The sequence below is a fragment of the Saccostrea echinata genome, unplaced genomic scaffold (genome assembly GCF_033153115.1).
Source record: "Saccostrea echinata isolate AGI-Se365-2 ecotype Australia unplaced genomic scaffold, CSIRO_AGI_Sech_v1 ptg000009l, whole genome shotgun sequence".
NCBI lineage: Eukaryota > Metazoa > Mollusca > Bivalvia > Ostreida > Ostreidae > Saccostrea > Saccostrea echinata.
The window spans coordinates 17466866-17484096 of record NW_026889758.1 but is presented as its reverse complement, the minus strand read 5'-3'; the positions used below and the strand labels follow the sequence as shown (position 1 = coordinate 17484096).

Genomic DNA, 17231 nt, shown 5'->3' with positions numbered 1-17231 from the left:
CTTGTTTACCTAGCTAGATTGCTGTCGATTTTTTGTTTGTTGTCTGTTTGATTCAATGCATAATTTAAGCGGAGAAAAATTGTAAAAAAAAAAAATCAAATTGTTGAAAAGTGAGGTCAGGATCAAAGGAAAGGAAAAGACAACAAAAAATGTTGATGTGTTTGAATAACTCTGATCAATATGTATCAGCATATGAAGTTTGATAAAAAAAAATATCTTGAATAGTTTCTTTGAAACTGAGCTTAACGCAAAGCGACAGAAGGACGGAAGACGGGCATAACAAATATAAAAGACTTCAGCCTCGGCAAAATTACTTTTCAAACTCGAGTGAAGAGGTTACTTAAACAATATTTTATCAAACATGAAAATGTACAAAGAAGAATACTTACAATTATTTATGTTTGTAAACAAATAAATACAAAATATAAATAAATAAATAATAAAATTTTAATTTTACCTAAAAATTCTTAAGTTTACACAATAATACGTTGTTGTTTTTCAAATGTTTAAGCCAGTAACCTTTTTTCTCCCTATACTTACTCTCTCTTGGTGCATATAATGTGCGAATAAAACGACTTAATTTTAAAAAGTAATTAAATTGTGCTGTAAGATGTGAGGAAAGTAAGTAAAATTTTAATTGAGAACAGACAATCAGAGTATTCCTTATCACGAGACACTGGTAATTGTTTTAATTAGTCCTGCTACATGTATTCGTTGGCCTATGTTGTCTTGGACCAGTTATAGTACGTATACGTGGGTGTAAAGGTCAGCTGTCCTTGTGTATGCTCACCATCTCCTTCATCTTTTATATTTGTAGGTCCCAGAATAGACTCATTGTATGAAGGAGCAGCTAAAATGAACAAGTCAATATTTAATCCTCACATTTGTATTTGTTACACGAGTCATAAAATTTTAAAAAAGGTTATCTTATCCTGTGCCATCTTTAAAAAATGAGGGGTTTTTTTTGCCCTCTCCTGACCGACTGCCTAAAAATGACCAGACTCAAAACTTAATTTAACCTTCAGTAACAATTCTTCTTTTTTATCCATTCCGGAAATTTTTTTTCGAAAATTCAGCATTGACACTGAAATTTTCTGAAAAAAAATTTTCCCACCAAATTTTTTCATCACGAGTCGGAAGAGGGCAAACAAATATTATATTATTTTAAAGTTGGCCCTATGTACACTAGTATACTCAAAATAGAAACAGAAATTCCATTCTAAAGAAAAAATGTCCTTAAATAAAATAGCTTTTTACTATTATCATAACAAACATTATTAAATTGCGACCATTCAATTACATACACACCCCCCCTCACACCCTCACACACACACACACACAGAGAGAGAGAAAGAGGGAGAGAGAGAGGGGTTAAAAGTATCATTTATGATGAAACTATTTTCAAGTCCTCACTTACGCATTGCAATTGCCGGTGGTGCCGATGGCTGGACCGAGGATAACGTGTGTTGATATTGCTGTACAGCTGACTGTAGGGGAACAGTTCCAATAATAATCTCAATTGGAACATTCAAGTCAAAAGCAGGACCAGATGGATCGATCACCAGCTTCAATAGAAAGAGAAACAATAAAAATACTTCAATATATATATTGTTTGTCCTCTCCAGCCTCAGAATACAAAAAAATTAGTTTGGTTGGAATTTTTTTTCCGGAAAATTTCGACATATTTGACAGATACAGCAGAGGCACCTGACGTTACTTATTTTTCTTTTAATAAAAAAATATACCCCTACCTAATAATTCACGTGGCCTAGTAGAAAACTATTCAGAAAAATAAATTCGGGTATTTATAGCAATTTTTTTTAAAAAGTTTTATTTCAGTCAAAAGCGTTGTCATTCAGTAGTTTCATCTTTTCGTTAAAACGGTGTTATGCGTTGTTATTCTTTTTTTCTTTTTTTAAAGACATAAATTCTGTGTTTACCTGCTCAATATCACCCAAGTAATTGTGTAGGCATGAAAGTAATCAGATAAATTACATTTCAGGTTTTCAGTTTAACTACATAAAAATTTTAAGCATTTTATTTTTCTTAAGGTTATTCAATACTCACACTTTTATAGCTTCAATGTGATCCATAAGTCTCTGATGAGACTATAGCTCTACTGGATTTTACTTAGTTAAAAAAGGTGGAGAAAGGTTTCACTTAGACTTGATACTAAGGCAACAGTAATAAATAAAGTAATGTTTGTTTGTTTATTGTTTAACGTCCCTCTCGAGAATTTTTCACTCATATGGAGACGCCACCACTTGCCGATGGAGAGCTGCAAATTTTGACCTATACTCGGCACTTAGGGCCATTGAGCAGTGAGGGATCTTTTTCGTGCCAGCGCCTACTGCGAACCGGGACCTCGGTTTATACGGTCTCATCCGAAGGACAGGTCTCCACGTCCCACAGTAATAAAGTAATGCTCCTTGATTAAGTCTCTTTCTTTGTCAACTTCAATTGGATTGAAATTGTAGTAAGCGTAGTGTTTTGAAAACTTTTCACAGGAATTTCTATATTTAGTAACCATGGCAACACCGTTCATCGAAATCAAAAATTGATAAAAAATAATTATGTATCTTAGTGTAGTATATTTCTGTACCAAGTTATATTGAAATCAGACTAAAACTGTAGTAGGAGTAGCATTTTGAAGGAATTTCACAAAACTTTCTATTTGTAGTAATCATGGCAACACCGTTCATTTATATCAAAACCAATACAGAATTATGTACGTTAGTATAGTCTACATATTTACCAAGTTATATTGAAATTGCACCAAAACTCCACATGTTGGAGGAGTAGCATTTTGAAAAATTGTTTACAGGTAGACAGATGGACGGACGACAGACACTTTACCATCGATAAGCTCTTCTGGTCTCTGACCAGTAGAACTAAAAACTGCCTTAATTTCCATTGAATATAATTTGAAATTATCAATAATAATCATAAACTAGATGCTGTCACAAGACAATTATACCCGCACTTACATGTAGGTGTTTGCCTCTAAGTATACCCATTCAAATTTGGATACTAAACAAGGGAAGGCGCCAAAATAATTCTACAATTTACAAACGTCCGTTTTCACCCCCTAATTACCCCCAGGGTGAATTTCGAAATTCTGAAGCCTAAATGCATATCTACAGGACACGCCCAGACTTATTCGAAAATATGATTGGTCTACTGTGAAAAATGTACAAGTTCAGGGAACCAGGTTTTGTTAAAAAATTCATTTTTGACCCCCAGAGTAAAAATCAGTACTCTGAATACACATCTACAGGACAACATCAATCACCATCTAAAATATGATAAGGCTACTGCAAAATAGAGGAGTTATGGAAACCAGATTTTTGTAGAAAAACATCTTTTTCCGAACCCCCCCCCCCAATCATCCCCTTAGATAAATATCTAAATACTGAAACTTAATTGCAAATCTACAGGACCATCCCTACCATGTTCCAAAAGATGAGTTGGCTACTGCAAAAATGTAAGAGGAATTCAGAGAACCAGATTTTTGTAGAAAATTAACACTTTTTGACCCCCCTTTGCCTCAGGGTAAAAATCAAAATTCCTAAACCTCATTGCACATCTACAGGACACTCTCAATCATATTCTAAAATAGGAATGGGCAGCGAGTGCTGCGAAAAATGTAAAAGGGATTCAAGTAACCAGGTTTTTGTAGAAAAATCTGTTTTTTGCCCAAAATTTGACCCCCAGGGTAAAAATGAAAATGCACATGTTCAAGGCAACACCAATCATAACACAAAAAATAAATTGGCTACTGCCTAAAATATAAGAGTAGTCTGAGGGAGAAGATTGTGACAGACGGATTTACCAAGATAATTAACAACATATACTCTAACACTCCTTAGAAAGTGCGGGTATAAAATGTATAAGTCGCCACTTTTTTTTTTAAAAGTTGTCAGTCACAGATAAACAGAAGTATCTGTTAGCATTAAAAAAATCTCTCATTTTTTTGTAAGCAGCATTATCAAAATTACTGATAAACTGGTTTGAATGACACAATTTTGATAATTACATGCAATGTTCCAAATAATTATTACTTTTCAAAATAAGTATAAATTCAGTATAAAATTATCAGGGAAACCATTTCTCAATAAAAGTTTGATAAAGAAAATGCAAGAATGAAAACACACGGGTAAGAAAAATTGTCCTTTGCACATTTTTCAAAAAGAGTGAATAATAAGTATTGCTTCTTAAAAGCTTTTATGAAACAATATTATTCTTCCAAATCACATATTTCTATTGTGCAATACTTAAATTAATGAAAGATTTTGCAAGAATGCATGACATCACATGAGAACAAAAGTCCACGAGGCTCCATGAGGATGGTATTGCCTTAATATAGATTTCATCTTGTGTTATAAATCTTAAAGACAGTAGCATCAAGTATATAGGTCTAAGGTTAAATATTTTGACAGACAACGTTCAAAAAACATGCATCTGCACACTGATACTGAAATATAACTCAAATCAAGCTAATTACTACTATACAACAACCATGACATCTAGAACAAAAACGATAAGAGGCCCATGGGCCACATCGCTCACCTGGCTAGGAAAAAAGCAAAAATCAGTTCAGTATTAAAAAGTTTACATTGGGGGGGGGGGGGGAGGCTTGAAATTCAAACTACCTGATATTGCTTCCACATCATTCAATATAACAAATGGCTTTGCTGTTCTTGAGCAGAATATATTCATTTGTTAAAAAAAAAAATTGATCCCTCATTGTGGCCCCACCCTACTCCCGGGGGCCCTCATTTGAACAAATTTGATTCTACACTACCTGAGGATGCCTCATATCAATATGCCTAATCATGGCTTTTCTGTTCTTGAGAAAATGATTTTTTTTCATAGCTATTCCTATGTAAAAATTTGATCCCCATTATGGCCCAACCCTACCCCCGGGGGTCATGCTTTGAACAAATTTGAATCTACACTACCTGAGGATACTTCCATATAAATATGACCAATCATGGCTTTGCTGTTCTTAAGTTTTTTTTCTATATATTCCTATGAAAAACTTTTATCACCCATTGTGGCCCCACCCTAACCCCGGGGTACATGATTGAAAAAAACTTGAATCTAAACTACCTGAGGATGCTTCCATATAAATATGACCAATCAAGGCTTTGCTGTTCTTAAGAAGAAGATTTTTAAAGATATTTTCCTATATATTTCTATGCTAAATTTTGATCCCCCATTGTGGCCCCACCCTACCCCTGGGGTCATGATTTGAACAAAATTGAATCTACACTACCTGATGCTTCCATATAAATATGACTAATCATGGCTTTCCTGTTCTTGAGAAGAAGAGTTTTTAATAATTTTTCTATGTATTCCCATGTAAAACTTTAATCGCCCATTGTGGCCCCACCCTACCCCCGGGGGTCATGATTTGAACAAACTTGAATTTACACTACCTGAGGATGTTTGCACATAAGTTTTATCTTTCCTTGCTCAGTGGTTCTTGAGAAAAAGATTTTTAAATGATGTCATTATTTTTTCCTAATTATCTCCCCGTGAAAGAGGGCGTGGTCCTTCATTTGAACAAACTTGAATTCCCTTCACCCAAGGATACTTTGTGGCAAGGTTGGTTGAAATTGGCCCCATGGTTCTTGAGAAGAAGTCAAAAATGTGAAAAGTTTACAGACAGACAGACGGACGCCGGACAAAATATGATCAGAAAAGCTCACTTGAGCCCTCGGCTCAGGTGAGTTAAAAACTTTATTTAATACCTACAGTCCACAATGGCGTCATCATGCCCCGTCACATTGGCATTTTTTTCTATTTTGAAATCAAAGGTTTTTGTTTTTTTTTCTCCAGTTACATGTATATTACTTATATATACGAGGGTTGTCCATAAAGTTAGTGGAATATGACGTTGTAGTCAAACTTGTCTTAGATATACTTATCGTATACCAAAATATTTGTTATGAAAATCCAAGTCAGAATAGTTTAATTTTGATTGTTGAAATTTTTGTAAAATCGCAGTCTTTAGAGGTCACAGATAGGTCGCACAGCTCTGGGTTGAAATTTCATAAACTTTGAAATAAAGTTGTTTAATAAAAAGAATTATGTTTTAGTAAGGTTAAAACGTCAGAGACAAAATAATTAATCAACCAAATGGATATTATTGGAATATATTTAGTTCATTGATTTAAGATAGGTATTTACGGCTTTTTAACGGTGTGAACAATTTGGGAGACACTACAAGAAGAGGAAACCATTGTTGTTTGATGAAAATAGGACATGTGGCATTCACGCAGCCGCATTCACGTCTTAACGTACTCTAGTGCAACGTACTTAGGGGCTGTGCAGTCTGTGCTTAGAAAGTGATGACGCTCGTGTAATATACATTGTTAAATCATGGTCTTTATTAATGTATCATCGTACGTTTGCAAGTGTGGTCATTATTAATAGCATTTATACAGGGTTCAAAATTAAGTAGAAATATTCGCTAAATGCGAGCATAAAATACATTTTAAGGGTTCAAAATTAAGTAGAAATACTTGCTAAATGCGAGCATAAAATACATTTTAACGAGTGCATCACATTTCATACTAGCAAAATTATTGATAAGTTCCAGTTTGGGGTATTTTACATGTCCATATTAAAAGTGCTTGAAAGACTGCTTGACTGCAGTGATTAAAGCCAGACTCTACTATTTCACTTCGATTTGTACAACGAAGTGAAAAAGTAGGGTCTGACTCCAGTCAGACTGGCTTGTCATGATTTTTAGGACTGATCTTGGGCCAAAATTTGGCAGCAGTCCCAATTGAATAAACCCGTATTTTCCCAATATATATTGGAAGTTTTCCCAAAGAATACCATACTATATTTGTGATCAAAATCAGTTTGTTTATTTCATATTTTTCAATAAACTGCAGTAGGTTTTTATTTGGTCAGCCATTTTGGATTTCCTTATTAGATAATCCATACCACTATTGTTCTAGATGTAAGTTATAAGATAACTCATACCTAAAATATTCTTGAGTTGCTTGAAATAGTAATATAGATATTTGAAATTGCTTCTCATTTGACAGGGGTTTTCTTGAAATCTCAGTTAAGCCTAATTGACACTTAAATTCTCAATTCTTTGGGCCCCAGCCCCCCCCCCCCCCCCCCAAAAAAAAAACCAAACTGACCGCAGTTATTTTTACATTGTATTCTAGCTTGAACTTAATTCTGAAAATTGCTAGTAAATTTTCAATTTTGCTAGTAAATGCTTTTGCCACTAGCAAAAATTTGTTTAATATGGTAATAAAAGTTAATTTTAAACCCTGTTTGTATACAAACTTTACGAACAACCCTCTTATTCTTCAAAAAGAGATTCATTAGCTTATTAAAATCTAATGGATACATTACCTTTATAATATATCTTATATCAATGATATTACAGTTGACAAGATAGGACGGTGGTAGAGGGGGTATTATAAATCTGTCTCCACTCCAAACGGTAGAATCTCCGGGATTTAGGTTCTGGTATTGAATGGTGTTGATAACTTTACGATCTTGTCGGCTTTTCCTCGTCGCATGAAAGGTAGTTATCTTCATTAAGAAAAAGTTATTTAAGAGAAATCATACTTCCTCTAGTTAGTAATAACAAGGTCATCCGCTAAAAGATGAAAAGGTAGTTAAAACGTAATTCCCACTTATAAATGTATGCCAAATATACACAATGTATGCAATTGCAAAAGACAAAGGACACTTAATCACAAGAGAAAATTGAATTGAATTTATAAATTGCAATTTTTACCAAACTCTGCAACTTTCCAGTTACCCCCGAGCTCTCTCAAAACAATGATATGCCGATTTAATATCATAAAAGAAGTTAGAAGATTACTATGCCGCCTGTAATCGAAGATTCGGGGGATAACGTTTTTAGTCTTCTGATCCATACCTTTTGATTGGTTGGCTCTAGAGCTTTTTAATTTCACATGTGTATTCCTTGTGACAACACCTTTCTTTGGGTACAACATATTTGACCTTTTGACCTCGACCTTCGAGTGTGACCCACTTTCGCAAAATTTTACCAAATTTTAACATTGACCATAACTTTTGAACGGTTAGTGCTAGAGCTTCCATATTTCACATGTTTATTTTTTGTAGAATACCTTTCATTGGTTTCAACATTTTTTTTACCTTGACCTTGGAGATTGACCTTCTTTTTAAAAACTTTAATCATGGCGATATCTTTTGAGTGGTTGGTTCTAAGACTTTCATAATTCAAAGGTCTCTTACTTGTGACAAGATATTCTCTTAAGATCTTTAAGACATTTTGGCTTTTAAGTCGATATTGGATCTTTAACTTTGGTCATATCTTTTGAACGGTCGGTGTTAGGAACTTTATATTTCATAAGTCTAATACTTGTGACAATGCCTTCCCTGGTTTCTCAACATATTTTACCTTTTAACCTTGACCTACTTTGGCCATAACAGTGGAATGATTGATGCTAGTGCTTTCATATTTCTTTTGTGCATTACTTGTAACAAGACCTTTTTTGAGTATCAACATTTTTTTTATCTTTAGACTTTGACCTTAGGCCCTTTATTTTTTTTTAGCTCACCTGAGCCAATGGCTCAAGTCAGCTTTTCTGATCACAGTTTGTTCGGCATCCGTACATGAAACTAAAGTGGAAGCATCCTCAGGTAGTGCAGATTAAAATCGTGACCCCTGGGGGTAGGGTGGGGCCATATTGGGCGATCAAAGTTTATCGAAAGAATACATAGGGAAAATCTTCAAAACTCTCCTTCCAAAGAACAGCAAAGCCATGATCGGTCTTATTTATATGGAAGCATCCCCAGTTAGTGTAGTTTCAAGTTTGTTCAATTCATGACCTCCAGGACTAGGGTGGAGCCACAATGAGCGATTGTTTTACATAGGAGTACATAGGAAAAATCTTTAAAGACTTTCTCCTCAAGAACAGCAAAGCCATAATTGATCATATTTATCTGGAAGCATCGTCAGGCAATGTAGAATCAAAATTGTTCAAACCATGGCCCTCAGGTGTACGGTGAGGCCACAATGGGTCATCAAAGTTTACATAGAAATATATACGAAATATCTTTTTTTAAAAAAAACTTCTTCTCAAGAACAGCAAATCCATAACTAGTCATATTAAAACAAAAGATCCTCATGCAGTGTATGGGGGGAGGGTGGGGTCACAACAGGGGATCAAAGCTATACAAAGGAATATCCAGGGAAAATCATTACATAATTCTTCTCAAGAAGAGCAAAACCATGATTAGTCAATTTGATTCAGAAGCACCCTTAAATACTTTAGTTTGAAGTTAGTTCAAATCATGTACCTCGGGGTTAAGGCGGGCCACAATAGAAGATTAAATGTAAAACGGAAAAAAATCTTGAAAATTCTTCTAAAGACTTGATTAGTCAAAGAATTATGGAAGCATCCTCGGTAATGAAGATTCAAGTTTGTTGACATCATGCCTTCCCCCATCATCCGGAGAAGGCGGATATCGGGACCACTATTATATTTATATTTTTCAATGCTCATTTCTTTTTTCCCTTAGTCATTGTTCTCAGGTGAGCGATGTGGCCCATGGGCCTTTTGTTTATAAATATTATGACCTCATGACCTTGACCGTGGAGTTTGATCTACTTTTGAAAAAACATTAACCTTAGCCATATTTTCTGAAAGGTGTGTGCAAGGACTTTCATATTTCACAGGTATAGAACCCATACTTCTGACCTCTTGACATTGAACCGGGGGAGCATTAATGTTTCGCAAACACATCTTGTTTTTTCAAAACGTTTTACATCTAGCTTTTCATGCCGAAATACTTATTTCATTTTGAGGCCATAGTTCAATGTAACGGCGGTTATGATGATACACAATGTGTTGTCTGAAGATGCTCTATCCACCTGCCATATATCATGAGCCTAGATTTATATGCAAGTATGAATGAGTGGTACCAACATGAAGACTATTCTCTTAACCTCTCCTTTTTTGTAAAAAGGGAACCTTAATTTAACAAGATTATTGAAAGCAAATACCATTTCCAAGTTAGCAGACATGCCACATTCACGACCAGTCATATTCTGGGCACTAGCCTCAAAATATATGGATTCTCCGGGAACATAACCGATCCGGTTTACTTTTAACGTTCCTACTATTGGACCTGATTTACAACACAAGCAGCAAAGGTTCTTTGAATCTGTTGCCTCAGCCCCTTGCTGCAAACGAAACATAATGTGATGTTTTTAAAAGTCGTATCACACAAAAAAGGTTTTTATACTGTATAATCAATAATATTATACATTAATTATAATAATATTTTCCAATGCTTACTGATGCTAATGGTAGTTGGTTGAGATCTAGGGCACATAAGACTGAAAATGCACGAACTGTGTGATCGTCAAATCTCCAAGGCCTGTCAATGGTACCTTTAATGATATATCGAACGTGACCAGTGCTCCCTTCAAATGAGGATGGTAAATTTGGAGGCAATACAAATGAGAAAGGAAATGTGTGTTGTCCTGGAGGCAAACTGTATTCATCTCCACCACTTAGGCCTACATATTCAAGGAAGTAAGAAAGTAACAAAGAATTTTTGGCTAAAATACAATAAAATAACGATAAATAAGCACAGGTTTTAAATATGGGAAATCTGAGCTTTATAAATTTGAAATATTTACCATTTCAATTCAAAATATGAATTAAGAAATATGAAAATATGTAAAGCTTCTCTCTTACCTTTTCCAAACACCGACATTACATTGTTGAAATAGTACTCCGTCGCACTGTAGGTTACAGTGTGCCTATTCTGACCACTCCCACGGCTCTCTGTCCACCTTACGTATCCTTTCCCCTCAAAATTCAACCTAATTTCTAACAATATATATCATGACAATTATCAAAATGTTTATACATTTTATAGGATTACTAAATACCTCTCCCCCCAAAAAATTGGCAAGCAAAAAAAAAAAGTTATATAACCTCCCAAGTTGAAAAATACTACTTCTTGGGGGTTGGACTTTCTTTAACTTTTTGGTACATTCAGTTTATTAAATGTTGAAATTTGCTAGTGTTCGACCGTACAACAACAAAAACGGGAGAGGGGCAAGCTGCTTCAAAATGACAATTTACATCGTATATTTACAGCTACAAAAAGCGAGGGGGGGGGAGCAGCTTCAAAATGACAATTAACAAAGTAAAACTACAGCAAAAAGACTTTTCTCAGAAAAAGTGCCCCCCCCCCCCGGCGTGTCTTGCTACCATGTATGCTTGTATGACAAAGCATCCAAATTAATAATAAAAAATTGAAATATACAAAATGATTTATTCATAAAATAGAAATTTCTTTGACGAAAGAATGTAATAATCAATAAATTGTTTTACAATGAATTCGAAGAAATTTGTTTTGTATTATTTTCATATACCCATTGTAAATCAGGTCCAATAGTAGGAACGTTTTTGAGGCTAGTGTCCAGAATATGACTGGTCGTGTGTCTCAGTTTATTGTCTATATATTAGTATATAATAATTTACAAAGTTTATCAATTACGTACGCTATAAAAATCTGCACCACGTGCATGCAATTATCAATGGGATTCAACATAAAGCAGACAGAAACTTACTTTGCTGTCAGTAAACACATTGGGTCAACGGTCACACATTGAGTGGAATGCCCCCGAAAAATAAAAAATAGGAGATATCTTCAGGTTTAAAGAATGAAGGCGTACTAGGCGAGGACAATCCCCCGCTCTGAGAAAGATATTTCTCAATTCTAAAAGTTCAGAAAATTAATACATTTATTTTTTCAAAAATTGTGTGTCGGTATCATCTTTTACACATTTGAATCCCTTACTTCATTGAATTTTTGTTTTTAAGGAACAGTGTGTGTTCAAAGAAAAAAAAAATCCTCATGCTAGCAATGGTGCATAGTGTTTAATCGCTATGCAGTCTTCTTGTATCTCGAGTGTGTCAGTGTGAATTAAATAAACTAGTTTGTTGAAGCGTATATTTTTTTTTAAATTTTCATTTTTCATATAGAATAAGTTCTGACTCCATTTTTTTTTAAAAACATAAAACAATGTAAAATAGATTTCACATTCATTTTCCCGTCATTTAAGGTCAAGATCTAGTAAATGAAGAGTGCCTACAGATTTCTCAAATTTGAGAAACAAATTCCTTTAATAATATATTACAACTGTAGCTAAATAAATTGAGGTGTATCGGGGCATAATATTTAGATAAACGGAACGAAAAAACACCTTTTAACTTGCCCTTTTCAATGAAAAATGAAGAAAATCAGGAATAAAAATGGGAGTTTTCTCCATCTCAGACAAACAAAATGTATCAATATTGCCTACAGTCTCTCAGTAAACGGTTTTTCATATCTTCTTGACGTCTTCTTTAAAATGATATTAAATTGAATATAGGTATCGGGGTTCCTTTTGAAATGATTTCAAATTGAATTCCATGAAAATGTGTCATTTTCTACTTAATTCTGTTATAGCCATAAAATACGGGAAAAAATAAAATTAAATCAATTATGACGTCATAATGGGTCTAGCACCAAAAGACAGACTAAACTCATTTACTAGATCTTGACCTTAAACGTTTATGTAGAATGGAGACTTTTTCATATTCATATTCAAATTCATATTTCATATTCAAAATCATGTTGAATGGCTCTAATAGACCCATTTTCCACTAAATACAACATGTATGCTTTAACAGTCAACTTAAAAAACTAATTAAAAACAATGAATTATTCAGTTAAATAAATGAATAAAATGTGTTAAAGATGACATTACTGACAACATAACTTTTGAAAAATAAAACTTTTCCATGAACTTTTGAAATTGAGAAATATAAAGTCTCAGAGCGGAGGGTTGTTCTCGCCTTGTACGTCCCCATTCTTTCTGAAAAGTAACGCTTGTTGCTACACGTCCGTATATGTACAACTTGATTGTCGGTTATATAACACCCTCAAAAAGTTTGTGCAGACTAAACATAAACAGTAAAAATGAAAATAACACTCACATCAAGAAAATCTTAGTCTAAGATCCTGCGCCTTTTTATTTATTTATTTTTTTATATTTTTTATAAGTTTAAAATATTTTTAATCAAACAAGGAGAAAAAAAAAAGATTTATGTACGCTGAATTGAAACGAGGAAAAGAACATAATAATTCTTTGGGAAAACTCTTTGTTAATAATAATTTCATTTTCCACATGCTAGAGCATAGCTGCAGAACTGAAGCTCTCTAGAGAGCTACAGACCCAAGCGTTGTCAAAACCTTCGATTTACACCGCCGCTTTTTGTTTTAGGTTTTTATTTCTTGTATTTTATGCTTTCCCCCGCTTTAAGAATGGTATCTGATAATCAGGGATGGATATCGCCTAAAATTTCGTATCGTGATATATCACGATTTTTTCCTCAGAATATCACGATAATATTGTGATATTTTTACACACAAATATTTTTACAACAAATTCCAATGAATTTCCTTATTTCTAACAAAGATGCTATAAAAACATTGCTTCACTTTTTAAAGTTTTATTTTTATAATATAAAGCATGTTTGGATGCCGTTGTTTAACTTTTTTCAACATTCTTTACACTTCCTGTAATTGTTATTTAATAGTTTGAACAAATAAATGAATAATTTCTGGAATTTATAATTATGTACCAAATACCGATATTTTAGTCTCCGTATCACGATACGTATCACACAATAAAAAAATCTCGATATACCGGTATACCGATAAAATCCCTACTGATAATTAATTGAAAATTTTACTCCTATTCCTGATACTTTGTTTATTTATTTATTTTATTACCTTTCAACGATTCCAAACGGTCGTATGTGGTTTTGGAGTATCAGTTAAAAAATGCATTCCGACATCCATGTTAATGTCCTGAAATAACACGCCCAAGTTATACATGTATATATATCTCATTTCTTTTTATGCCCCCGCATCGAAAGATCCCGGGGGTATATTGTTTTTGTCCTGTCCGTCTGTTTGTCTGTTTGTTTGTCCGTTTGTCTGTTTGTCTGTCTGTCTGTTGTCAACTTTAACCTTGCCCATAACTTTTGATTGGTTGGAGCTATGACTTTCATATTTCACATGTGTATTCCTTGTGACAAGACCTTTCTTTGGGTACCATCATATTTGACCTTTTGACCTTGACCTTGGAGTTTGACCCACTTTTGCAAAATTTTATGAGACTTTAACCTTGGCCATAACTTCTGAACAGTTGGTGCTTGGGGTTTCAAACTTCACATGTGTATTCTTTGTGACTAGGCCTTCCTTTGGATACCAACAACTTTGACCTTTTGACCTTGACCTTGGAGTTTGACCTACTTTTGAAAAACTTAAACCTTAGCCATAACTTTTGAACAGTTGGTGCTTAGGTTTTCAAACTTCACATGTGTATTCCTTGTGACAAGACCTTCCTTTGGATATCAATCACTTTGACTCTTTGACCTTGACCTAGGAGTTTGACTTACTTTTGAAAAACTTTAACCTTGGCCATAATTTTTGAATGATTGATGCTAGGGCTTTCATACTTCGTATATGTAATCCTTGTGACAAGACCTTCCTTTGGATACCAACCACTTTGACCCTTTGACCTTGACCTAGGAGTTTGACCTACTTTTGAAAAACTTTAACCTTGGCCACAACTTTTGAATGGTTGATGCTAGGGCTTTCATACTTCACATAAGTAATCCATGTGACAAGACCTTCCTTTGGATACCAACCACTTTGACCCTTTGACCTTGACCTAGGAGTTTGACCTACTTTTGAAAAACTTTAACCTGTGCCATAACTTTTGAATGGTTGATGCTAGGGCTTTCATACTTCACATATGTAATCCTTGTGACAAGATCTTCCTTTGGATACCAACCACTTTGACCTTGACGTTTGACTTTTATTTAAAAAACTTTAACCTTGGCCATAACTTTTGAACAGTTGTATCTAGGTCTTTCAAATTTCACAGGTGTATTCCTGGAGACAAGACCTTTCTTTGGGTATCAACATTTTTTATCTTTTGGCCTGGATTTTGACTTGCATTTGAGAAACTTTAACCTTCGCCATAAGCTGCCATACGGGGGCATCAGTGTTTCACAAACACATCTTGTTTTCTTTTTTTTTTTTACATACATGTTGTCTTCTTTATAGACAATATTCATGAAATTTGAACCTCCTGCATTTTTTAATATTTTTTATTTACATTTTCTGGGCTAAGTGTATGTTCTTTGAAAGACCTTTTTTAACACAACCCCCCAACATGGACGTCGGAATGGGAATTTTTTAATCCGACATTCCACAACCATTATTAAGGGCTGTTTTGGACTGTTGAAAGGTAAATAAAGTATCAAGAATAGGAGTAAAATAAATAGTTATTTATTGGATGCCATTATTAAAGCAGGGGAAAGCATAAATTTAAGAAATAATACCCGAAGCGAGCGACAAAAAAGCGGCGGCGTAAATCGAAGGTTTTGATAACGCTTGGATCTGTAGCTCTCTGCGTTATCTATCCGAATTTTCTCAAGCAGAGAGCTACAGTTTTGGAGCTTGTGCACTGACTTTAAGATACTGACGAAAATCGTACGAAGAGAAGTTCGGACACAGATTTGATAATCAATCTCTATCCAGAGTTGTCGTTCGGGGGACCGCTCCTTGGGAGCGAAGCGGAAGACAACTCTGGATAGAGAAAGATATATAGGCTTTGAGATTTTTTACCTCTCATCTTCATCTCGGACTCGAGGTCCACTGTCGCCCTTCCGCTGACCGTCTGCCCCGCCCAATACAATCCCTGAAGATTATCCAGGTCTATCTGGAAACTCCTTAACTTTCCCATCGTGACTCTGCTTTAACATATACACTTGGAAGGAGAAAAGATTGAAATGAATTTACAGAAATTAAAAACTTTGTTTACTACGTAGTTGGTACATCTAAAGCTATATATATATATATATATATATATATATATATATATATATATATATATATATATATATATATATATATATATATATATATATATATTGCTGGGAATTACGAAAGAATACATGTCAATTTTTTTCGTACATTATTTTGCAATCGCTCTGCACGGTTTAACAATGCCTGGAGATTCTCGAAATTCTTAAAATTGTGTGTCTAAATTTGGATTGAAAGGGATTTAAGATTGAAAATGTTGAACTCAAAGATTTTCAAAAATATACGAAATATATATATTACACATTGAAAATGCAGGCTTCACTTCACGATGAAAGAATGAGATATTTACTTATGGAATGATTACGTATTTTAGATAAGACTATAATAAGCTCTCAGCCATTTACATTTCCAGTTTAAAGAATATCGATCCAGAGTTTAAAGGGAATAGGGACATGGCAAAACGTGCCTCAATTTTCATTGATCCGACTCGATCAAATGTTGTTTGCGATATTCATATGCATGCAATGTTAAAATGCAACGATCCTGATTACTTTTGTAGATCGTTTTAACCAAACGTCTTGAAAAATGTCCTAAGGTTTTTCTTTTCCAGTTGAGTTAAATTGTAAAACCTTGCATAGTTTCAGCTTTTTTCACTACTAATCTTTCATGTAAAAATGTCTTTTCGTCTCTTTCATACTTTCTGCTGCACAGCTTAGAAAAACAATAATTTAAGAATAGATATATTTATTATTACCATGATGCAGACATGTTATATAAATGATAAGCATGGTGAACGTTTCCATGAACACTGCGTATCTCTAATTAAAACTTACTTCAATTACGGAACTTATCTCTCATTAAAACTTACCTTATGAGAGGAACGTTATCCGTCAGAACTATTAACGAATATCTCAACTTTTTCAAGACATTCAAAATATTTCACAATAAACACTTAAATACCAAAGCACTTTTGAGAATGATTGTGTGCTTATTTCACATTTAAATGTCTATGTACAGTATATATAGGTCAGATGACTTTTAAAGACATATACAACTGTATATGCATTTACCGTAATATCTTAGATAGACAGTGCTGAATCATACATGGACTTGTAGCTTTAATCAGTTAATCAATTTTGCATACATTTTTCGATACATGTAGTTATTTTATGTCATGAAATTAAAAAAAAATTGTAGTCTTTTCTAAGATACTTTACTTTACACATTCTGGGCCGTTGAGATATTTACGCAAGTCGAGGTCGGATCTCTTATACAAAAACAAAAGTTCGTACAAA

General features: G+C 34.0%; 1 protein-coding gene across 1 annotated transcript; it reads right to left on the bottom strand.

The window, feature by feature from the left end:
• Positions 1-489: 489 nt before the first annotated feature.
• LOC133181915 (arrestin domain-containing protein 3-like) lies at positions 490-15874 on the bottom strand. Its single transcript, XM_061316569.1, has 7 exons — positions 15739-15874; positions 10737-10871; positions 10332-10555; positions 10037-10216; positions 7387-7569; positions 1418-1565; positions 490-850 (listed from the first exon to the last, which is right to left on the bottom strand). The coding sequence occupies exons 1-7, from the start codon at positions 15854-15856 to the stop codon at positions 720-722; spliced, it is 1119 nt and encodes a 372-aa protein (XP_061172553.1). The 5' UTR covers positions 15857-15874; the 3' UTR covers positions 490-719.
• Between the last annotated feature and the right edge of the window lie 1357 nt (positions 15875-17231).